This window comes from Diceros bicornis, chromosome 1 (genome assembly GCF_020826845.1).
Source record: "Diceros bicornis minor isolate mBicDic1 chromosome 1, mDicBic1.mat.cur, whole genome shotgun sequence".
NCBI lineage: Eukaryota > Metazoa > Chordata > Mammalia > Perissodactyla > Rhinocerotidae > Diceros > Diceros bicornis.
Window position 1 is genome coordinate 57,892,536 of NC_080740.1, and position 25,012 is coordinate 57,917,547.

Genomic DNA, 25,012 nt, shown 5'->3' on the forward strand with positions numbered 1-25,012 from the left:
AAGCCACTTTTACAGATAGGTAAATCCTTTATTTAAGCAGCAGGCTTAATAACTGAGTCACATTTTAAAATTGTTTAACCTTTCCCTTTGAATAATACCAAATAATAATGCCTAACAGATTTGGTGGACAACTTGTATATCCACAGCCTTCCATTCAAGTCTTCTCACCTCCTCTCCAGGATACAAAGGGAGGTTGGGGGACTGTCTTTAGATTGAATGGCTAGGCTGTTTGTTTTCCAGGCTGAAAGCCCCCAAGATTGCCACCACATGGAGTGTGGGCCGAGCCTGCAGAAGGGGATCCACCTTTTGCTGATGCATTCTCGTCCCAGCCACAAGGTCCATGGGAAAGAAAGCGGTTGAGGGCTCTGGGAACCCGAAGCAGCACACCAATTCCAGCTTTACAGGGACTGAACTTGTAGATTTCTCTCAACGGCAAAAGGTTGGCTGGGACCAGTCTTTTATAACACCGCTTTTCTCAGAAAAGTTATCATTATCATCATAACTCATATTTGATGAGCACTTCCTTCAGGCTAGAAACTTTATACATATTTTTTGTTTTTTAATCTCACAATCCTATGAAGATGCTAATACTATCCCCATTTTCCTGATGAGAAAACCCAAATTCCAGGAGGTCAAGTAGCTTGCACAAACTTCACACTATGAGTAAATAACAGAGTAGGGCTAGAACCCACGGACTACAAAGCTCTGGTTCTAAACTGCCTTGTCACTGTACCATACTACCTCTTAGCACCACCGACCTCAGTAAGGGAGGAAGCACAAATATGCACAACCATCTCCTTCTCCTTTTGGACTATTTCCCAGGAGGACATCCACATTTGCACAATGATATTTTCTCTAAGAACAGAGTGGGGACAGTATTTCTCCTTCCCTACCAGATTTTGAACCCCTCTACACTGGGTTTAGACTGTAGTTCTGTGACACAAAGTCTTGGAATACCACGGAGTGTTTTTGTTTGTTTGTTTGTTTAAGGGAGCTGCTGCCTTACCCAGCAACTTGTGAGTATAAAGGACGTTTTCTTGAGCTGCTTATTATTCAGTCAGTCATTCATGAATTCATTCAACAAGTGTCTTTGATATGCCAGGCATTGGGGATTAAAAGAGGAGCAAAAGAGACAACATCTCTGCTCTCCAGAAACTGAGAGTCTATTGAATGAGACAGTTGTCCAACAATTACAATGAAGTGTGATCAATCTCTGATAGCAGGACTCTAATCTAAGGGCACCTAACCTAGTCTGGGATGACTGGTCGGGAAAGCTTCCTGAAAGATGACTTTCAGGCTAAAACCAGGCTGCCAACAAACATAAGAAGTGTTATAAGAGTCAGGTGGCAAAACTAGTGTCATTTCTTTACTTAAAAATTCCTATGAAGTAAGGCATGGATATGGGGCCACACCCCAACAATACAATAAATTCTGGGAGGCAGAACACACCCTAAATCTTATATAACAAGAGAGAGCAGCTGTACAAAAAGAATGTAAAATCAAGTACAATTCCTCTGGTAAACCACTGTTCTGATTTTTGACCATGAAAAAATGAGCAACTTCAAACTCACAAACCTAGCTTTCCAAGGAAATAGATTAGCCTCTACTGGTCGCACTATCTTAAAGAATCTGGAATGTTGGGGACATTCTTATGTTTTAAAACTACACCTTAGAAAATATCACAGAAAGGGATCATACTGATGCAGCTAGAAAATCAATTCCTGGTTTACCTAATACTCCTTACTCAATCATTCTAATGAGACACAATAAACTCTCCTATAGGGTTGCTGAGATCCAAAAACAGGGAGTTCCCAAATTGCTTGGGTTGTACTTTTTGCTCAGCCCACGCAATCATCTGCCTATGTATATTAATGGAAATGTCCTCCTTATCATTTAATCACAGCTGTCAGCTCTGGGAACACCTTTGCCAAAGGAAAACCTTTAAATACTATAATGCTTGCAGTATTGGGTTAACAACCAAGAGGGGAGATCAAACTCCAAGAACATGCAGTGTGCTCACAATTTCAGAAGGATAATGGAAGGTAAATTGAGGGCTCTAAGATCCATGTAGGGTGAGCGGGAGGAAAAATCACCCCAAGGAAAAATCTATTACATAAGAATACCTACAAATTCTGCATACTCTTAAAACATTTTAATATTGTTTTATTATATATATATAATTTTCATGTAATATAATGCCCAGATCTTTAATGTTCAGTTCCATGAGTTATGACAATTGTATATATATACAATTGTGTAAACTCCACCCAAAACAATGTATAGAACACTTCCATTGTCCCAGAAAATTTCCTTGATCCCTTTCTTAACAAATCACCTCCCAAACAATGGCAGTCACTTTTTTTACTTCAAACACCACAATTAATTTTGTTTCTGGACTTCATATAAACGGAATTATACAGTTCATATTTTTTTGTGTCTTTCTTCTTTTGCTTGAATAATCATTTTGACATTCATCCATGTTGTTGAGTGTGTCAATAGTTCATCTTTTTGTGTTGTTGTAGAATTCCATTGTATGAATGTCATAATTTGTTATCCCATTCTCCTGTTGATGGACATTTGGGCTATCTCCACTTTTAGGCTATATATGAATAAGGCTGTTATGAACATTTGTGTACAAGTCTTTTTGTGGACATATGATTTCATTTTTCTTGAGTAAATACCTAAGAGTAGAATTGCTGGGTCATATGGTACATATATGTTAAATTTTATAAGAAATTACCAAACAGTTCTCCAAACTGGTTGTACCATTTTACACTCTAACCCGCAATGTATGAGAGTTCCAATTGCTGTGCTTCCTTGTCTTCACTTATTGTTGTCAATGTTTTCGATTTTAGCCATTCCAGTGGGTGTAAAATGGTATCTCATTATAATTTTAATCTGCGTTTCCCTGATAACCAATACATTCCAAAGTATCTGAAAATAGCCCTTGGTCGAAGAATAAATCACAGGGGAAATTAGAAACTATTTTAAACTGAATGAAAATGAAAACAAAACATAACAAAATTGTGGGGTGCAGCAAAAGTAATGTGCTTTTAATGCTTTATTAGATAGTGCTCATATTAGGGGCCGCCCCGTGGCATAGCTGTTAAGTGCGCGTTTGGATCCCCGGGGCGCACTGATGCACCACTTGCCAGGCCATGCTGTGGCGGCGTCCCATATAAAATGGAGGAAGATGGGCACGGATGTTAGCTCAGGGCCAGTCTTCCTCAGCAAAAAGAGGATGATTGGCATGGATGTTAGCTCACGGCTGATCTTCCTCACAAAAAAAGAAAGAAAGAAAGTGCTCATACTAGAAAAAAGGAAAAGTGTAAAATCAGTGTTCTAAGCTCCTACTTTAAGAAGCTACAAGAACAAATTATATCCAAAATAAGTAGAAGAAAGAAAATAATGAAAATAAGAGCATAAATCAATAAAATAGAAAATGGACAAACAACAGAGAAAATACAAAGTCACAAGCTGGTTCTTTGGAAGAATTAATAAAATTGATAAATCCCTAGCAAGATTTATCAAAAAAAAAAAAAAAGCAAAAAACAGAGAAAACACAAATAACCAACATCAGGTATACAAAAAGAGATATCATTATAGATGCTACAGACAGTAAGAGGAAAAATAAGAAAATATTATGAGTGACTTTATTCTAATAAATTGGACAAGTTAAATAAAATGGATAAATTCCTTGAAAAACAAATTATCATAGTGGACACAAGAAGCAAAAAGAAAAATCCAAATAGTCTGAAACTCATTAAAGAAATTGAATTTATTATCAAACTCTTTCCACAAAGAAAACTCCAGGGCCAGATGGCTTCATTGGTGAATTCTACCAAATATTTATTTAAGGAAGAAAAAAAATAACAATCCTACACAAACTCTTTCAGGACACAGAGGAGGGAACACTTCCCAATTTGTTTTATGAGGCCAGGATAACCTTGATATGACAACTTGGAAAAGATGTTACAAGAAAAGAAAATTATAAACTGATATCCCTCATGAACATAGATGCAGAAATCTGATTACTATTTGATGCAGCAATTTCATTTCTAGGAGTTTATCCTAAAGAAGCACTCTTAGAGTTGTACAAAGACTAACTACAGGATATTCATTATGGCAATATTTTTAATAGTAAAAATTGGAAACAACTTAAATGTCCCCAAAAATGTGACCAGTTAAAATATAGTACATTTATATAATAGAATATGTGGCCATTAAAATATGGTAGAAATGTGTATTGGCACAGGAAAATTCACTATATATTGTTTATTTTAAAAGTAGATTACCAAAAATTTCAGGTGCTTTTACCACACACACACAAAACGTGAGGAGATAGATATTTTAATTATCTTGACTGTAGTAATCATATCACTATGTTTATGTATATCAAATCATCATGTTGTATACCTTAAATATATACAAACTTTATTTTAAAAAAAGAGGTAGATTACCAAATAGTATTATGGCAAGATCCTACATTTTTCAAAGAAAATATGTATTTATATGTAAGGAAAAAAGACTTAACTAAAAAAGAAAAAAGGGAAGGATATAAACCAAATATCAAAAATGGTTAGGGGTTGGATGATGGGAGTATGGTTGACTTTTATTTCCTTCCTTTTGCCTATCTGTATTTCTTACAACAAATATATATTGCTTTTCTAATACAAAAAAAATTATTGTTGAAGAAAAAAATTTAAAAATCTGACCAATGGGCATTTTTGTAACTCTCTCATCATATTTCCTAGGAAGAAAAGATTTGGGGCTGTGGAATGTTCCTCTTCACCTCCAACCTCAAATATACCCACCCTGGACGACTGGATACAGTTTTCCCCTCTTTGACTCACTGAGCCCACGGCGGCCCTGCCCTATCGGTCCATCCTTCTCTGTTCAGTAGGTGAGGCAGTATAAATTTTGCCACTGACCTACCGTATGACTTTTGGGAAGATCCTTCCCTTAGGGGCTCCAGTTTCTCCTCTCTAAATTCAGGAGATAGAATCAAGGATCTTCAACGTCCCTTTCACATGGAGGAAAGAACACAGCTTAAGAATCAGAAAACCTCGGGATGCACTTGAGTAGGTGGCACCATCTCCCGGGAAAATACTCCTTACTATTCTCCCGTGCAAGTGTCTCCAGCCAGATAATAAGCAACTTCCAGCCCAGGCGTGGTCTTATACCTCACTGGTCCTGGTGTAGGGATCGACACAGAGTGGTTGCTCAGTGAATCAGCTTTTTGCCTCCACCTCCTAAAAAACAACTTCAGAATAGGTTTTCTAGGGTGCTCCTGATGGTGATATGAAACACAAGGTTGTTTTAACTACTGGAGCTCACACTGTGTAAGTTTTTTCTGAGGTAATTGGTACAGTGCCTGTTTGTAACAATTCACCAAGCTTCAGCGAGGTCTGGGCACCTCTCCTACGACTGACATGCTGAGACATTGAAGTTGTCATTCAGGTAGCACCTTGGTTGGAAAGGCCATCTCAGGGCTGCCCGTGGCAGGCTCCAAGAACCACATTCCCGCAGGTGCCTAGGCTGTTACCAGGCGGCTTCTGGAAAGGGATCTGATGAGACCCTAGACTTCGGGGAAGTACCAGCTTTGCCACCGTGGAGCTGTGTGACCTTGGACAAGTCCCTTTCTCCTTAGGGAACGTTGCAACGGGCCTAAATGGCTCTTCCCGGGTCGGTCTATGCTGTGGGAACGGTCAAGTGATCTGGCAAACATTCGCCTTCAAACGTTTATTAATCTTCGATGACACGCGCGTGGCGGACCAAAGACCAGGTACTCAAGGGTCGCAGCGCGCAAACATCCACGACCCCGCGCCACGGCTCTCGCGAGATCTCCCTGCGCTTCGCGGCGTCATCCTCCAAGCGGCCGTGGCGGCGACGGCGCGTGAGATACTCACAGGGGTAGCACGTATCCCTCCGCCGCCGGCGCGGCCCGGCCCTCCTTCCTCTGGCCCGCCAATCCCCGCGCCTTCCGACCTGCCCCTCGTCCTGGGCCCACCCCGCGCTCCGACGGCCCCACCCCGGCGGCGCCGCCCGGCTGCGCGCCCGCGCGTCTCTTCGTCCACCTGCAGCAGGCAGTCCCTCTGGCTGGCCGACCGAGAGGCGCCGGCCGAGCCCCAGGCCTCGGCTCTTGCTCCCCGGCGGAGGGATCCGCGGCGGCTGAGGAGGCGGCGCTGAGCTTTAGAGGAAGAGGCAGCTACGGCGGCGGCGGCGGCGGCGGCGGCGGCGGCGGCGGCGGCGGCGGCTCGGGTGGCAGCACATAAAGGGGCCGCCGCCGGGTGATGTGGTGACCGCTGCGGCAGGCTCAGGAGCCAAGTGGGCCCCGGCCCTCAGTTCGTTCTGCCGGACCCGTGCTCCCGAACTCCCCATCTTCTCCGGCCGACCCGCGATCACCGAGGCGGCCTCGCGCCCCCTCGCCCCTTCCCCGTCCCTCCCCTGTCCCCGTCCCCGCCCCGGGGGCCGCCGCCACCCGCCTCCCACGATGGCTCTGAAGAGAATCCACAAGGTAAGCGGCCGGAGGTCGGCTGTGGGTTCGGGCCTCTGGGCAGGCCAGCTGAGCAGGCTGCGGCCTGCACTTCCCGCCGTCGCCTCCGCCGGGCTCGCGGCCTCTTCAGACCCGGCTGCCGGCGATGGCCCCGCCGGGCGGCCTTCACACCCCACTCCCAGTGATGGCGACCGCGGAGGCCCCGGCGCGCAGCCCGCTCTTAGGCCGGAGGTGCTCGCCGGCTCGGCGTTCCTCCTCGGCCTTCTTTCTAGGCGTTGCGTGGTATGGAGTCTCAGGGCCTCTCCTCGGCCTGGGAGTGCTGCACTGGGAGGCCATTGTCCGGCCGTGCCAGGAGTGGGGGCTGGGGCTGGGGCTGGGGCGTTGGGCGGCCCCATCGACAGAGGTCGAAAGGGCTTCTATCCCATCTTTGCCGGTTCTCCTTCTCCCGTCCACCTGCCCTGGCTCCTCCACAGAACCGCCTGAGCTTGGGGCCTGTATCTCAGGCAGACGGAGGAAACCTTTTTGTGCGATCCATAAGTATTTCTTGAGTTCACTTAGCTCTTGGCGGCCGCACACTTTTATCCACTCTGTTCGTCCAGAAACTGTTAGAGTAGGAAGTTCAGAAGGAAAAAAATATGACTCTTTTGAGGGAGGAGGGAAGTAGAGAGAGAAGCGTTTTATTCCTTGAGGTTGCCATATGTAGTCAGAAACTAACACTTCAGTTTTGCGGGAATGGATCTAATAGAAAAACTGTTCAATTGATAAGGGTGGAGGTAGAAACCTGAGCATTGAAAACCACTGGAGAAATTACACAAAGTTTCTTTTGACAGTCTCTTCACAAAATGGATCTATCTTAACGCTTAAATTAGATGATATGTTTAGGGAAACCCTTTTAATTTGGAAGGGATTTTGCTAGATTTTCCATTAGGCGGGATTTCTTTTACCTTTAAGATGAAGGGTTGTTCATCTAGTTATCTCCTAGTGTATGGACTTGGCTTAAAATTTAGCGCCCCCCACACACACCTTTTAGTGCCTCTCAGTATCACGTTTTTTTCCGTAGAAGTGAGGAAGCACCACTGGTGATTTTTGTTTGGTGTTTCACTTGGCTACTCGGAGAGGTTGTATTAAATCTCTAACCACTTAGTAAGAAGTAGATCCTGGGATCATCCATCCTCAAGGATGGGATGGAAATGCAAGGGGAAGAGAACCAATTTTCACTTTGCGTTACACTCAGTGAAAATGCAGATTGTTGGACAGTGTAAACACCTCAGCTCAGCAGTTGGTCTTCATTTCATTCTTGCTCAAAGACCGTTAATGTGGAAGTAATCCCAGTGGTTACTGTAAATTAGGTTAGATCCTTACCAACTTCTTTTGACTTTGATTTCTAACGAATGGAAAAGGGCAGACGTTAGAGTAAATCTTGTACTAAAATGAAACAGGTTATTTGTTAAAAAAGCTTGAACCTTAACCAAAGATCTCTTAAAGAACCATTTAAGGGGCAGGAGCACACTGAGGAATGGTCATCCAAGTAACAATATGTATGCATTTTTAAGGCTTTTAGTAGTTACTAGGCTCTTATAGAGTCTAATTGGGAAGTTATCAACTTGAGATCATACCTGTAGAAGATTGTGCTCTTATTTTAAAACCTGAAGAATTGTGAGTATAATGTGTGATAACTTACATATCAAGAAATGTAGCCTTTAATCTCTACATTGATTGATAGGTGTGTTTTTTCAGAGAGAAATAGCACTCAAAACATGCGTTTTAGTTTTTTAATATATTTTCTCCCAATAATATGGTTTTTTTTTTTGAGTTACTACATAGTCACTAGATTGTCTCTAAAATATGCCCTTATAAAATTTTAATACAGAAAATCAAGTTTAGATAGTGATAATTTGAACCTTTAAAACTCAGTAGTAACCTTTTTTCTCCCTGGTTTATAACCTGGAGCCCTAATCAAAGTATGGCTTGACTTCTGAGACTGCCAGGAATTAAAAAAAATAAAATTTGTTTTTGGTGTACTAGTCAATAAGATTGTGAAAACAAAATGGAGATCATTTTCTTTTTTCAGACTTTTTGTATGACATCAATTATAAGTTGAATGCAGACTGACATAGGTATGAATAAGACCAGTCATATCTTATCCTTAACCTAGTAATCTATCTATAATGGAATCCCCAAAAGACTTACTTTAATTGATCTTAGTCTTGAACCTTCCCACTTATCATTCTCTGAAAAAAATAGTTCTGCTTAAATACCCTCTCAACTTTAGATATCATGAACTGTTGCCTCTGGGTTCTAATAAAATTTTGCTAAGAACAAATACATTTTACGTGTCATCTTTAGGAATTCAATATCTTGTTTCTTTGACAGAGGGAAATAGTGTTCTGTGAATTTGACAGTCCTTTTAATGCCGTGTCTTTTTTGGGAAAAACTTTTGATGGATTTGATTTTGATACACACTTTTAGTTCTCCTGACCTGTGCTTTAACAGAGTGTACCAAAGAGAGTCATTATGAACATCCAGTATAGGTCTGTGCAGGGATTGGGACCCTTTGGGATTATTTGTATCTATACTAAGTGGCCCCAGCCTGCTATGTTTTGAGGTTTTCTGCTGACTTTGTAGGTCTTCAGCTTTGATTTTGATGCTTTGAGTGTCTGCCTCTAGCAGCACCACCCCCAGCCCTTTTCCAGTTGGTTGCATCTCATCTGTTGTGGGCTGGGAAACCAGATCACAGAGCTTATTAAAATTATGTCTAAAATAAGATCCAGTAGGCTCTGAGTGAAGAGAGCTTCATGTGTTCTGTGAACTGTGTGGTCTGTTAGGCTGATCAGAGACCTTTTTAACTTGCTTCCTGTTTTTCGTCTTTACTTTGTTATACAGATGCAGGAGCTCTTTTTGGGGCTCTTAGAGTGCCGTAATATTGAAATACAGGGTTAATTTCTTTATTCGTGGGAAAGATAAAGGGCTGAATATCTTGATTCTTTGAGGAGTTGTAGACAGACCAAACTGAGGATACTAAAAGCTCTTAACAGTAATAGCGCCTTGTATATTTTAATGGTATCTTGCTAGTTATAGTTAACCTTTGGTATATATAGCTTTTTTTCTTTTCTTTTTTTTTTTGGTGAGGAAGATCAGCCCTGAGCTAATGTCTGTGCCAATGCTCCTCTTTTTGCTGAGGAAGACCGGCTCTGAGCTAACATCTATTGCCAATCCTCCTCCTTTTTCTCCCCAAAGCCCCAGTAGATAGTTGTATGTCATAGTTGCGCATCCTGCTAGTTACTGTATGTGGGATGCCGCCTCAGCATGGCCGGAGAAGCAGTGCCTCCGTGCGCGCCCGGGATCCGAACCTGGGCCGCCAGTAGCGGGAGCATGTGCACTTAACCGCTAAGCCACAGGGCCAGCCCCTGGTATATATACCTTTAATGCCAGGATCAACGCTTAGTTTATTCTATGTCTGTGATAAAGATTTTTATGGCTAGCTTTTAAGGCACCTCAAGAGACAAAAAAAAAAATTTTTCAGTAAAATAAAAGATTTCAAACTCTGATGGCTATAAAGGCCAGTCAGGTAACCAAAGTGAGCAAAGACAATTGGGGGGAACTAGAAATTGCATGTGCTATCAGAAGAGGGCAGCTGCTACCCAGCTCCCTCCAAATGTTGCTATTGCCAGGATCTGTGGGCCCAATGTTGCCAGATCTTCCTTTTTTTTTTTTTTTTTAAGGGAAGCTGCAAATCCAGATTTTTGGCAACCAATTCAAGTTAAAAAAACAACAACACTTTTTTGGTAGATTGGTAGGCATCAGTTTAATATGTGAATTAAAAATAACAAAAGATTGAGGTTCAATAAGTAATCAAGGGTATAAGGATTAAATCATTTAAACATTACTTTCTATCTTTTAAAGGTTTCAAAATATTACTTTATGTAGATGGGCAAGATTAAGTAGTTTTTCGTAAACTTCTAGTTAACTTTGCTGAAATTTTGTATGGTTATGTGTGAGGTCATAGGGAAAGCCAATTTAGTAGATGCGTTGATCCCCCAGTAGAAATTTATGTCTTACTCTTAACTTCATTATGATGTGTTTCATGTTATGAATCATCTTTCTGTAGACCACATACTTTCAAAATGTCTAAGATTGGGAGATTACCAAAGGATGATTCTTAAGGATATGGGAAAGGAGTTGTAACACTGTAACAGTACTAAATTTTAAAAAAAAGATTATTTTAAAATACTGTACTAGAAGTGTGATACCATACATTACATTAATATTATCAGAGATAAGGATTTAATGAATTCCAATCAAAATGATGAAACAAATTAGCAAATAGTCCTGTGGAGTACTGGGAGCTTTTTTTTTTTTTTTTTAAGATTTTATTTATTTATTTTTTCCCCCCCAAAGCCCCAGTACATAGTTGTATGTCATAGCTGCACATCCTTCTAGTTGCTGTATGTGGGACGCGGCCTCAGCATGGCCGGAGAAGTGGTGCGTCGGTGCGCGCCCGGGATCCGAACCCGGGCCGCCAGCAGCGGAGCGCGCGCACTTAACCGCTAAGCCTTGGGGCCAGCCCTGGGAGCTTTAATGTAATAAATGATTGGCTGAAGATGGCTGTTTGAATTAGCTGTATCTTAGAAAGCAGACATACCTTCTTACTCTGAAAGATAAGCTTCTTGAAATCTCTGGGAAGATTTTTTTTTTTTTCATTAGAAAAGGATTCTTTGCTTTACAAAGTTTCATTGAATTGAGAAACTTTCTTTCGCTCTTCCAGGTTGCTATTTAACTGTAATTTAAACAACCATCATTGAAGGATAACGGTTAATAAGTCTAGGTTTTCTTTAAAGTCTCCCAGTGTGTATTACTGTACTGCTGAGTGACAAAGAGGAAGTTTTGACAAAGTCCAATTCTGGATATTTTAGTTCAGAGAGAGAGAGGGCTGCTAAAATATTCTAGGCGGTTCCCAGGATAGGAATACCTGACTCATGCCTGATGCTGCCAGGAACTTCTGCAGCCTCATCCCAGAAATGCAGGAGCACACTTGTTTTTTCTGTAGAAATAAAGTTTTGGTAGTTAGAGTCCCAAGCTAACCTTCAAAATCAGATTAAACTATGACATGGGAAAATAAAGTAGAACATTTGTTCTTCTGTCTACAGATTTCAAGTAGTAGAATCATAAAATGGGGCCAGCCCCAGTGGGCTTGTGGTTAAGTTCGGTGCGCTCCGCTTTGGTGGCCTGGGTTCAGTTCCCGGGTGCGGACCTACACCACTCTTCTGTCAGTGGCCATGCTGTGGCGGCAGGTCACATACAAAAAGAGGAAGATTGGCAGTGGATGTTAGCTCAAGGCAAATCTTCCTCAGCAAAAAAAAAAATGAATCATAAAATGTTAACACTGCACCGCATCTCAGAGCTACTGTCATGTGACTTACTAGGGCTGGATCAAGAACCTGGATTTCTTGACTGTCCACTGTCTTTTCAGGTAGGCCATATACCCTTGCATAGCTGTTAGGTATGTAAACCCAGAGAATGCCGTCTTTTGTTTGTTTGTTTGTTTGTTTGTTTTGTCCAAACAATTGGGTGTTTAAACTGTGCCCTGGAACCAGAAGATCTTTTCCTCAAAGTTTGTTTTATTGTTGGAGTCCAGTACTCCATAGGACTATTTGCTAATTTGTTTCATCTTTTTCGCTGGAATTCACTCAATCCTTATCTCTGTTACTATTAATGTAAGTATGGTATCAGACTTTTTTTTTTTTTTTTTTTGTGAGGCGATCAGCCCTGAGCTAACATCCGCCAATCCTCCTCTTTTTTTTTTTTTGCTGAGGAAGACGGCCCTGGGCTAACATCTGTGCCTATCTTCCTCCACTTTATATGGGACGCCGCCACAGCATGGCTTACCAAGCAGTGCGTCTGTGCGCGCCCGGGATCCGAACCAGCGAACCCCGGGCCGCCGCAGCGGAGCGCGCGCACTTAACCGCTTGCGCCACCGGGCCGGCCCCTGGTATCAGACTTCTGTGCAAATTTTGAATGTTCTAGCTTCCATATATCTTTTCATCAGAGTCAAATGGGTTTTTTAATCTTTCCAAAAGATTAAGAATCACTGTCCTGCTTCCTTAAACACTGTTTTAATCTCAGTAGGTGCCTAATTACTTATTCTACAGAGAAAATAGAAATCTTACGTGTAAATTCTTTGAGATTTCCTTTGAGGCCTTTCAAAACAAAAGTAAAACCCCACAGCTGCCATCCTTAGAGTACTGACTTTGTATCAGAATTACTCAGTCTTCCGAACAACCCTATGAGAATTCTGTTCTCCCCAAATTAGATGAGAAAACGGCGACTTGGAGAAGTAAACAAACTTGCCTGTGATTATATGGTTATGGTAGGAAGAGCTAGGATTCAGATGCATGCGGACTTGACAGTAGAGCTGGCCATTGCTCCAAATTTACTTTAGTCGTTGCTCTTCCCTCTTGTCTCTGGAGAAGCTATACTTTTCCCTTTGCCAAACTAACTTTTGCTTTCCATCCTATTCTTTCTGCCTGGTCTTTGCTCGCTAGTAATTGTCCCTGCTCTCTTGTTCCAGTCTCTTCTCTACTAACTCTCCTCAGCATCCAAACTTATCCAAGATTTCCCCCATCCTAAAAAACAACAAAAAAACCTTTTCTTCTCCCCTCCCCCACTAGAGCTAATTCCTTCCTCCTCTTTATCCCTTCCATCTCTGGCATTTCAGTGCCAAAATTCTTGAAAGAATAGTCTATTGATTGTTCTGGACTGTTTAGTCAGGTCACTGATGATTACTTAGTTGTCAAATTCAATGGTTACGGTCAGTTTTTATTTAAATTTTGTAACAAAGTGGTTATCACTGATTTCCCTTAGCTTCTGATCAATTGCTATCTCCTCCTTCCTCATCTAGTGTTTCCCAACTTTATTAGAACACTTTTCAGGGCCGGCCCCGTGGCTTAGCAGTTAAGTGCGCACGCTCCGCTACTGGCGGCCGGGGTTCGAATCCCGGGCGCGCACCGACGCACTGCTTCTCCGGCCATGCTGAGGCCACGTCCCACATACAGCAACTAGAAGGATGTGCAGCTATGACATACAACTATCTACTGGGGCTTTGGGGGAAAAATAAATAAATAAAATTATTTAAAAAAAAGTGATCTTCATCAGGTTCTGCATTAAATGTGTTACTGTATATTGTTTTCATTACAGTATAATATGAAAATTTGAAGCAGTGCACTGTAGCAAAAGAAAGAATACGAACTACATATTTTGCAATATTCATGCAGTTAGGCTACTACCAACAGTATTAATTGTCTCATGGACAGACAGGTCACCTAATTTAAAAAAAAATAGAAGTCTATGCTTTGCTTATGTTTATTTTAAAGTTATCTGACTTTTTGGGCTTAAGAATCAAAGGACTCTGCTTTTTATTTAAAACTTCCGTATTCTAGCTATAAGTCCGTGGAGAATGGGTTAGTAAAGTAGAAATATATAAATAAACTTTGATTAAATAACTTCTCAAATATATATTGAATTATGACAAGAAATAGGCTAGATCAGTGGAGTGAAGTAGACAGTGCCCATGGTTAAATGCTGTTTGTGCATCAGAACACAGATGGACATCATTTGCTTTGTGGTATGCAAGTTTCTTGAGAGAAATTATTGCTTTAAATCTGCAGAAATATGTAGTATTTTTAAAAACATATATTAAAAGTGGATAAAAATTAGGACAAAAAAAATTGCCGCCTTAATTCCTGTAATACATATTAGTAGCTCATGAGAAATACTGCTGTAATTTAAACAGTTCCAATTGATTCTTCTCGGAATCATTTTCCTTTAGTCTTTGTGCTTTTCCGTATACAGAGAATGTCTTTTTACCCCACCCCCTCCTCCTTCTGAATTCTTTATTCATCCCTGGAGACCCAGAAATGGCTTCTCTGTGAAGCATGCCCCAGGCATGCAGGCAGTAGGGTTCCACTATAGAACTGTTTCTTAGTATGTAGACGTGATTATTTCTCCCTCTAGACCGAGCTCTCCTGGACAAAGTCCCTGTCTTATTAGTTATATTCCCGGTACCCGACACATAGTAGGCATTCAGTTTTTGCCCATAACATTCAGCGAATGCCAATGGCAAGTGGTGTGGTGGGAAAAAAATAGTAGGATTTTGGAGGAGCATGCCTACTGAGTCATGTTCTAATCCTGTGGCCTTAGGCAAGTCACTCCACTGATTTTCTTTAGCCTCAACTTCCTTGTCTATGTAGTGGGGATAGTGTTGCATACCCTGCAAGCCTCTGGGGGATGAGGAGGAAAAAAATATGGACTACATAAAAGGTAGGTTTTTTTTCTAATAATTTTACTTATTTATTTATTTTTTCCCCCAAAGCCCCAGTAGATAGTTGTATGTCATAGTTGCACATCCTTCTAGTTGCTGTATGTGGGACGCGGCCTCAGCATGGCCAGAGAAGCGGTGCGTCAGTGCGCGCCCGGGATCCGAACCGGGGCCACCAGCAGCGGAGCACGCGCACTTAACCGCTAAGCCACGGGGCTGGCCCTAAAAGGTAGTTTTTAGTATTAATTATCACTGTGACTTTGCCCAGTAATGTTGACCCATGGAATTGGTAGAATCTTGAAATCTTAGGTGTCAGTGTTGTGTCTGTTTAGCATTTCACTTCATTGCCACCCCAATCAAAAAGAAAAGGAAAAAAAACACATACTGATGTTATGCAAGTAATCTTTTATAATATTTCTAAATGGAAAAAGGGACTGAATTCCAAATTTTTTCTTTAACAAACTTCAAAATATTGTTGCCTTAATATGTTTCTAATACTTGTGATATTTTTGTAGGTCTAGAAGTGAAAACAGTTCTCTTAACATTATCTCGTAGTAGAAGTATCTGCTGCTGTCCCTTGAGCACTTCTGCCCACCACCTGTAGAGCACCATGCCAATAAAAGTGGTAGCCCTCCTTTGCCAACTTCTTAGGGGCTTATAATCAGATAAAAAATTTTAAATGAAAGTTAAGTTTTACAGAAGCAACAATGAAATCAATTTAGAAATAGATTTCTTAAAATAATAGTATACTAATGGGAATGAGTGGTTTTCTTTAGATTAAATGTCCTGTTATTTATACCATCTATATTGGTTTCATGGGGCTGCTGTAATAAATTTCCAAAATCTGAGTGGCTTAAAACAATAGAAATCTATTCTTGCACGGTTCTAGAGGCCAGAAGTCTGAAATCAGTGTATCAGCAGGGCCACACTCTCTCTGGAGGCTCTATGGGAGAATCTTTTCCTTGCCTCTTCCAGCTTCTGGTGGCTGTTAGCTTCCTTGGTTCATGGCCACATGACTCCAGTCTCTGCTTTCATCTTCACATTACCTTCTCCTCTGTGTGTATGTCTTCTCTTTTATCTCTTATAAGGACACTTGATATTAAATTTAGGGCTCACCCAGGTAATCCAAGATGATCTTATCCCAATATTCTTAATTTAATTACATCTGCAAAGATCCTTTTTCCAAATAAGGTAACTTGCACAGGTCCCAGGAATTAAGATGTGGCACATATCTTTTTGGGGACCATTCAATCCAATATACCATCTAATCACCAAAATCTAGTCAAATGACTGCTGTAATTGCCTTTGGGCTTTTCTGGTTTGGCTTTTTTTTAACTTTCTAAAATTTTGAAACAATCTCAAACATACAGAAAAGTTGCAAATACAACACCTAGAACCTTCTTTCCTTTAACCATTTTAGAGTAAGTTGTCAGCATGATGCCTCATCGACCCCAAATACTTTAATGTATATTTCTTACAAACAAGAACATTCTGCTACATAATCACAATACAACCATTAATATTAGGAAATTTTCATTGAGATCTTACTGCCATCTAATCGTGAGACCCCATTCAAGTTTTGCCAGTTGTTCCAACGATGTCCTTTATAGGATAGAATCCAGTCCAGAGTTATATTGCATTTAGTTATCTCTCTATAGTCTCCTTCAATTCCTTAACCTTGCCTTGGCTTCATGACCTTGATGCTTTTAAAAATTACAGTCCGGGGCGGGCCCGGTGGTGCAGCAGTTAAGTGCTTGCGCTCCGCTTTGGAGGCCCGAGGGTTCGCAGGTTCGGATCCTGGGCGCACACCAATGCACCGCTTGTCAAGCCATGCTGTGGCAGGGTCCCATATAAAGTAGAGGAAGATGGGCACGGATGTTAGCCCAGGGCCAGCCTTCCTCTGCAGAAAGAGGAGGATTGGCATTAGATGTTAGCTCAGGGCTGATCTTCCTCACAAAAAAAAATAAATAAAATAAAAAAAATTACAGTCCAGTTATTTTGCAGAATGTCCCCTCTGTTTGGGTTTGTCTGATGTTTCTTCGTGATCAGATTTAGGTCATGCATCTTTCTCAAGAATGTCACAGAAGCAATACTGTGTCCCTCTCTTTTCATGCGATCAAGTGGTGCATGATTTTGGTTAGATTCTTTTTTCATTGCGTTATGTCAGGTATGCAATTTCAGTTTGACCCATTACTGAGAATTTTCACTTCTATTGCTTGATTAAGGTGATGTCTACCGGAGTTCCCTACTATAGAGTTATTCTTTTTCCCTTTATAATGAATAAGTAATTTGTTGGGAGACACTTTGAGAATATGTACTTATCCTGTTTGTATTATTTATCTATTTCTGCATTAAAAGGTACCCCAAAACTTAGCTGCTTAAAACAAAAGACATTTATTATCACATAGTTTCTGAAGATCAGTAATCTGAGAATGACTTATAGCTAGGTGGTTCTGGCTCAGGGTCTTTTTTGAGCTTGCAGCCAAGCTGTTGCCTGGGTTTGCAGTTCTCTGAAGGCCAGAGGATCCCCTTCCAAGCTCACTCCCATGGTTGTTGGCATCTTTCAGTTCCTTGTGGGTTGTTGGACTGAGGGACTCATTTCTTCCCCATGTGGGTCTCTCCATAGGGCTGCCTAAGTGGCCTGGCTTCCCTCAGAGTGATCCGAGAGAGAGAGAGCAACCAAATGAAAGCCCACAGTATCTTTTATAACCTAATCTCAGAAGTTTTACCATCACTTCTGCCACATTCTGTTGGTGTCACAGATTCCTCCCACTGGTACAATGTGGGAGAGAGGACTACACAAGGGTGTGAATACTAGAAGTAAAGGATCATTGGGAGCCATCTTGGAGTCTGGGTACCACACTGTTACTCAAAATTTTTAACTTTTTCATTTTTAAATTTATATTTGTATGGACTCATGATTTCCTATTTTATTCAGATGGGTTATAATAATTTATTATCACTTATTTTAACGCTCAATATGACCTGGATTTGCTCTTTTTCTCCCCCATCATTCTTTGAGCACTTCTTTACGTCCTGGCACAACAAGATGTTTCTGGCTTTTTCTTCTACTTCCCCGGCTCTAACCCTGTAATCATCTGTTTTTCCAAGGATCCTGAGTTCTTTTTAGTGGAGAATGTTATTTAGAAACCAAGATCTGGATGCTAGGTGTGCTCAGTGCTCTTGGAATCTCACTACTTCCAATCTTTCTCAGTATAATCAGTGGATGTAGCTAGAGAATATGTGTATATGTATATACACACACATAAACACACATCTCCATGTATATTTACTTTTATCTATATATATCAAAAACCATGAATTCACACTGGTACTTCTAATTCCAGTCCAGTACCATGGGGTTTAGTTTATATTTCATCCTTTCAGTATTGGTATTCCTTTTCTGACAATGAAAAACCTGGCTTCTATTATTCTTAATATATTTGCTCATTTGATTTGTTCCCCTGTATATAATCAACCTCCCATTTCTGTGGCCCACCTGCATAGATACCATTCTTGTTCCCCCCTCCCCTGGGGATACTCTTCTTAACTCTCTCCTGACTTGGACATCCTGCACTGGATCATGCCCATCCACCACCCATGGATGCCCTCACTATTTTTTTTTAAAAGGTAAAAAATAAAAGACTTCTTATTTGACGTAAACATTTGGATAAAAACTTTTTTTTTTGTGAGGAAGATCAGCCCTGAGCTAACGTCCATGCTAATCCTCTTCTTTTTGCTGAGGAAGACTGACTCTGAGCTAACATCTATTGCCAATCCTCCTCCCTTTTTTTCCCGAAAGCCCCAGTAGATAGTTGTATGTCATAGTTGCACATCCTTCTAGTTGCTGTGTGTGGGACATGGCCTCAGCATGGCCGGAGAAGCGGTGCGTCGGTGCACGCCCGGGATCCGAACCCGGGCCGCCAGTAGTGGAGCGCACGCACTTAACCACTAAGCCATGGGGCTGACCCAAAACTTTTTAAAATAATAGTGTTAGTCATGTACAACATTACTTAAAGCAGATAGAGTAAGTTCACCAAACAGGTAGAGTAGTGGTGGTGACCACATAGCACTTTTCCCAGTTAGGGAATATGGCATTTTCTATAGCCCATTCTTGGAGAAAACTAAGACGACAATTTTAGTTTAGTATTATTATTCTGAGACAATTTTGATAACTGTAGTAACCTGTATAAACTAGTCTCCATTCTTAGAAATAGTTGTAAACAACCATGATTAAAAGTCCCAAAACTTATGTTTTATAATGAAATAGTTTATGTATACAAAAAGTTTTAGACACTGATATGACCAACGCCTGTGTACTTATGGCCCAGCTTAAGATTCAGACCTACCTAATTTAGCTTTTGTTAAAGTTAAGTTAGGAGTGATGGCTTCTTCTGGTAATTTATGAGCTTGGTCTTTGCGTATTTAGAAATATTATTCATGTTTTGATACGGATGCATTGTTGTAGGTGATGGGGAATTACTTGTGAAACCTCCCCTACTTCATCCATTGCATCAGAGTAATAACATATCATCACTGAGTTTAGTAGTAGGTCAGATTCCTGTCCATTGAAAGGTTATTTGTGACTTTAAGCATTATGCTTCACTTGTTGACTAGAAATAATAAAATCCACTTTGAAATTATTGTGCTTACCAGGAGTATATCATACATATTTGTGAGCTCTTTTTAAAATTGTGACTTGCCATGGTATTTAGTATATCAATTTCAAGGTTGATTTGAGACTATTTCCAAAATGTTTAAAACACTGATTAAATTGGTTTAAGACAAAAATTTAAATGCCTTTTCAGGGCCGGCCCCGTGGCTTAGTGGTTGAGTGCACGCGCTCCGCTACTGGCGTCCCGGGTTCGGATCCCGGGCGTGCACCGACGCACCGCTTGTCCAGCCATGCTGAGGCCGCGTCCCACATGCAGCAACTAGAAGGATGTGCAGCTATGACATACAACTATCTACTGGGGCTTTGGGGGGAAAAAAAGGAGGAGGATTGGCAATAGATGTTAGCTCAGAGCCGGTCTTCCTCAGCAAAAAGAGAAGGATTAGCATGGATGTTAGCTCAGGGCTGATCTTCCTCACACACACAAAAAAATTCCTTTTCAAAAGAGAAATAGTTGAGGGGCTGGCCTGGTGCCACAGCGGTTCAGTTTGCGTGTTCCACTTTGGCGGCCCAGGGTTCACCGGTTCGGATCCTGGGCGCGAGCCTACTCACCGCTCATCAAGCCATGGTGAGGGGTTGTCCCACATAGAACTGGAAAGACCTACAACTAGAGTATACACCTGTGTACTGGGGGCTTTGGGGAGAAAAGGAAAAAGTTGAAGATTGGCAGCAGATGTTAGCTCAGGGCCAATCTTCCTCAAAAAAAAAAAAAGAGAGAAATAGTTATACTCTTTATTTTCATCATTACAGGACAAATCTCTAATGTATAAAATCAGTTGAACTTACAGTGGCAATCCCAAAACATGCTTTTGCAGTAACTTTTTTTTCATTATATATCTCTTATTTTAGTTCCTCTATTGTTGAATCTATAGATGTGGAAATTAAATTGTATGCGGTCACATGCAACATTAATACAAGGTTAAAAAAATTGTTCAGACTTTGAGGAACAACGTGAAACTAACAGTGTTTATAGGCATTTGAAAAGGAGCTATTAGTTTCTTAGGCCAGACGGTAAACATGACTTGATCTCTCCTCTTAGAGCCTGAGATAGGACCACCAGTGTGGCACTCTTTTTACTTTTGTGGTCAGTATTTTCCTTGTCTTCTAGCTTTCAGTATTGCTGGTAAGTCCAATACTGTTCTGATTCCTGATGTGTGACCAGTTTCCTTTCAGAAAGCTTACAGGTTTTCTTTGTCCCCAGTGTTGTGCAATTTCATTATGTGTGGTGGTGTAGGTTGATTTTCATTTATTTTGCTTGACATTTGGTTGGTCTTTTTGAGCCAGAAATTCATGTCCTGAGGTTTTGAGAAATTTTCTAGAATCGTTTTGTTCATGGTTTCATTAACTTCATTTTCTCTGTTCTCTGTCTCTTTTTAAACTATTATTGGAATGTAGACTTCCTGGACTGGTCTCCCCCCTCCCCCTTCTATCTATATGGATTTGCCTATTCTGGACATTTCATATAAATGAAATCATACAGTATGTGACCTTTTGTATCTGGCTTCTTTTGTTTAGCATAGTATTTTCAAGGTTTATACAAGTCGTAGTATGTATCTGTACTTAATTCCTTTTTATGGCTTAATAATATTCCATTGTGTGGCTATACCACATTTTCTTTTTCCATTTATCTGTTGATGGGCATTTGGGCTGTTTTCCACTTTTTAACTATGAAGAATAATGCTGCTATGGACATTTATTTTCAAATTTTTGTGTTTTCAAATTTTTATGTGAACATGTTTTCATTCCTCTTGGATATAAACCTAAGAGTGGAATTGCTGGGTCATGTGGTAATTCTCTGTTTAACTTTTTGAGGAACTGTTGCCAGACTATTTTCCAAACTGGCTGCAATATTTTACGTTCCCACTAGCAATGTATAAAGGTTCCAGTTTCTCCACATCCTCACTAATGCTTGTTACTTTATTATTTTGATTATAGCTTTCGTAGTAGGTGTCGATATATCATTGTTATGATTTGTGTTTCTCTAATAACTAAATGATGTTGAGCATCTCTTCATGTGCTCATTGGCCATATATATATCCTCATTGGAGACATGTATCCTTTGCCCATTTTTAAATTGGGTAGTCTTTTTATTGTTGAGCTGTAAGAATTGTTTATATATTCTAAACCATTTATATATACAAAACCATTATCAGATATGTGATTTGCAAAATTCTTCTCCCATTTTATGGGTTGCTTTTCACTTTCTTCATGGATGTACAGAAGTTTTAAATTTTGCTGAAGTCCAATTTATCCAATTTTTTGTCACTTGTGCCTTTGGTGTCATATCTGAGAAGTCATTGCTTAATCCAAAGATATGAAGATTTACATTTATGTTTCCTTTTAAGAGCTTTATAGCTTTTTAACTCTTATATTTAGGTCTTTGATCTATTTTTTCCAGTTTTTTTTTATTGTTGTAAAATATATATAACATAAAATTTGCTATCTTAATCATTTTTAAATATACAGTTCAGTGGTTTTAAGCACATTCATATTGTTGTACAACCATTACCACCATCCATCTCCAGAGCTCTTTTCATCTTTCAAAACTGAAATTGTATACCCGTGAAACAATAACTTCCCATCCTCTCTCTCCTCAGTCCCTGGCAACCATTCTACTTTCTGTCTCTGATTTTGGCTAAGTTCCTCATATAAGTGGAATCATACACTATTTATCTTTTTGTGACTGACTCATTTCACTTAGCACACTGTCCTCAAGGTTCATCCATGTTGTCAGAATTTCCTTCCTTTTGAAAAGTTTTTTTTTTATAATTTTATTTATTTATTTATTTTTTCCTCCAAAGCCCCAGTAGATAGTTGTACGTCGTAGCTGCACATCCTTCTAGTTGCTGTATGTGGGACGCGGCCTCAGCATGGCCGGAGAAGCGGTGCGTCGGTGCGCGCCCGGGATCCGAACCCGGGCCGCCAGCAGCGGAGCGTGCGCACTTAACCGCTAAGCCATGGCGCCGGCCCAGAATTTCCTTCCTTTTTAAGGCTAAATAATATTCCATTGGGTACACACATAACACACCCCCCCCCCCCACCACCACACCACATTTTGCCTATCCATTCATCTGCTGATGGACACTTGGGTTGTTCACACGTTTTGGCTATTCTGAATAATGCTGCTATAAACATGGGTGTACAAATATCTCTTCCAGACCCTACTTTCAACTATTTGAGTGTATACCTCAAATAGTGGAATAGCTAGGTGAAGTGGAATAGCTAGGTGATAGGTAATTCTACTTTTAATTTTTTGAGGAACTGCCATACTGTTTTCCACAGTGGCTATACTTATACATTTTACATTCATACCAGTAATGCACAAGGGTTCCAATTTCTCCACATCCTCACCAACGCTTGTTATTTTCTGTTTTTGTTTGTTTGTTTTGATGATAGCCATCCTGATGGGTGTGAGGTGGCAGTCTTTGGTACATTTTAAGTTAATTTTTGTGTATGGTGTGAGGTAGCCATCTAGTTCATCTTTTGCATGTGAATATCCAGTTGTCCTAGCACCATTTGTTGAAAAGACTGTTCTTTCCCCCCTTGAATTGTTTTGGCAGTTGTGTCAAAAACCAGTTGGGCATAGGTGTATGAGTTTATTTCTGGACTCGCAATATTATTCCATTGATCTATATGTTTATTCTTATGCCAGTACCATACTCTCTTGAATACTGTAGCTTTGTATTGGGTTTGAAATCAGGAAGTGTGAGGCCTCCAACTTTGTTCTTTTCCAAGATTGTTGTGGCTCTTTGGATCCCTTGCATTCCCTTATGAATTTTAGGATCAGCTTGTCATTTCTGTAAAAAAAAGAAAAAAAAAAGGCAGTTGGAATTTTGATAGAGATTGCATAGAATCTGTAGATCAATTTTGGGGTGTTTGGACTAGTCCTCCTATATTTTCTTCTCTGTTTTCCATCTTTGTCTTTTATTTGCTTTCTGGAAGACTCTCGTTCTCAGAATATTTGTTTTAAGGATTTTGCTCTTGTTTCATAGAAACAATAGCTTCTCTTACCTTTAAGGATATTCATGATAGTTTTTGTTTTGTTTTGACTTTTTCTTCTCCTTGCATGGTCCTTGTTTTCTCCTGCTTTTTTTTCCCCACATTGTTTTGGTCTTTATCTTTCATGTTGAAGATGAATCATCAGATAGCTCATTCCTTCATTGTAAGTTGTCTATCCTTATTTAAGAGTAGGGCACTAAAAAGCTGATTAAAAGATCTGAGCATATGGGAGTGAAGCTTGGCAACTGTGGAATTCAGTTTTTGGTTTGCTGGCTTGGCTGTTTCTCTGGATGAACCACTAATGTTAGTGAATTGTATTCTTTATCTTGTGCTGGTCAGATTTTCCTGAGAAGAATCTTCTCATCTCCTGCCTGGAAGGTACAGGCTGGGCTTCCAGTGTTTTCAGAACCACTGAGAACAAAGTGTGTACATAAATGTTCACTTAACCTTCCTGTTTTCCATATATCATCCATGCCCTTGACTTTGCTTAGTGTCTCTCAGTCTTGAGACCTTCTATTTTATTTTTCCAGAGAACAAACCTCTGGCTTGTTGCTTGGGGATGTGGGGAGGGCACATATTGGAGGAGTCTAGAGTCAAGGAAGTGATCCAGATGTCACTTTATTAGTTTTAAGTTTTAAGATTTAAACTAGTTTTAAGATTTTTATCCATAAACAACATGTAGTATTGTTTTGGATATGGTCAAAATTTACATAGATGTTATGGAAATGTGTACATTTTAACTAACATGCATTTTCAATGAATACAAATATACCAACAATATATTTTTTTTAAATTTATTCCTCTTTGATAGACGTTTGTTTCCAAGTTCTTGCTACTACAGACACTGAAGCATCAACATCCCCATACGTTTGTCTTGGTGTATATAGATGAGAGTTTCTCTTTAGAGTGTGAGCCTTTTTTTCATACGTGTGTCTTGGTGTATATAGATGAGAGTTTCTCTTTAGAGTGTGAGCCTTTTTTTTTTTTTTTTTTTTGGTGAGGAAGATCAACCCTGAGCTAACATCCATGCTAATCCTCCTCTTTTTGCTGAGGAAGAGCGGCTCTGAGCTAACATCTATTGCCAATCCTCCTCCTTTTTTTTTTTTCCCAAAGCCCCAGTAGATAGTTGTATGTCATAGTTGCACATCCTTGTAGTTGCTGTATGCGGGACGTGGCCTCAGCATGGCCGGACAAGCGGTGCATCGGTGCACGCCTGGGATCCGAACCCGGCCTGCCAGTAGTGGAGCACGCACACTTAACCGCTAAGCCGTGGGGCCGGCCCATGAGCCTTTTCATTTTTGTAATATATTGCCGAATTGTTTTCCAAAGTTTTTAGACATCCAACTACAGGATATGAGAGTTTCTGATTAATTTTTTTTCTTTTAAAAGTTCCCTTACTATGTACACACTGTAGAAAAATGCACAAAACAGATGTCTAATAAATTTCAATGAAATTTTCAAACATATACCAACATTGTGCATTCTATAACAAATTTCCATGTACCCCAATACCCATCATTTTTTGTTAATT

The 25,012-nt window shown here is 40.4% G+C and overlaps 1 protein-coding gene across 1 annotated transcript in view; it reads left to right on the top strand.

Moving 5' to 3' along the window:
- The first annotated feature begins 6,237 nt into the window (after nt 1–6,237).
- The window catches only part of UBE2D2 (ubiquitin conjugating enzyme E2 D2), a 61,959-nt gene continuing 43,184 nt past the window's right edge, over nt 6,238–25,012 (top strand). The window contains exon 1 of the mRNA XM_058541753.1: nt 6,238–6,517. Coding sequence (XP_058397736.1) covers nt 6,494–6,517 — 24 coding nt within the window. The 5' untranslated portion in view covers nt 6,238–6,493. The remainder of the gene's footprint in view (nt 6,518–25,012) is intronic.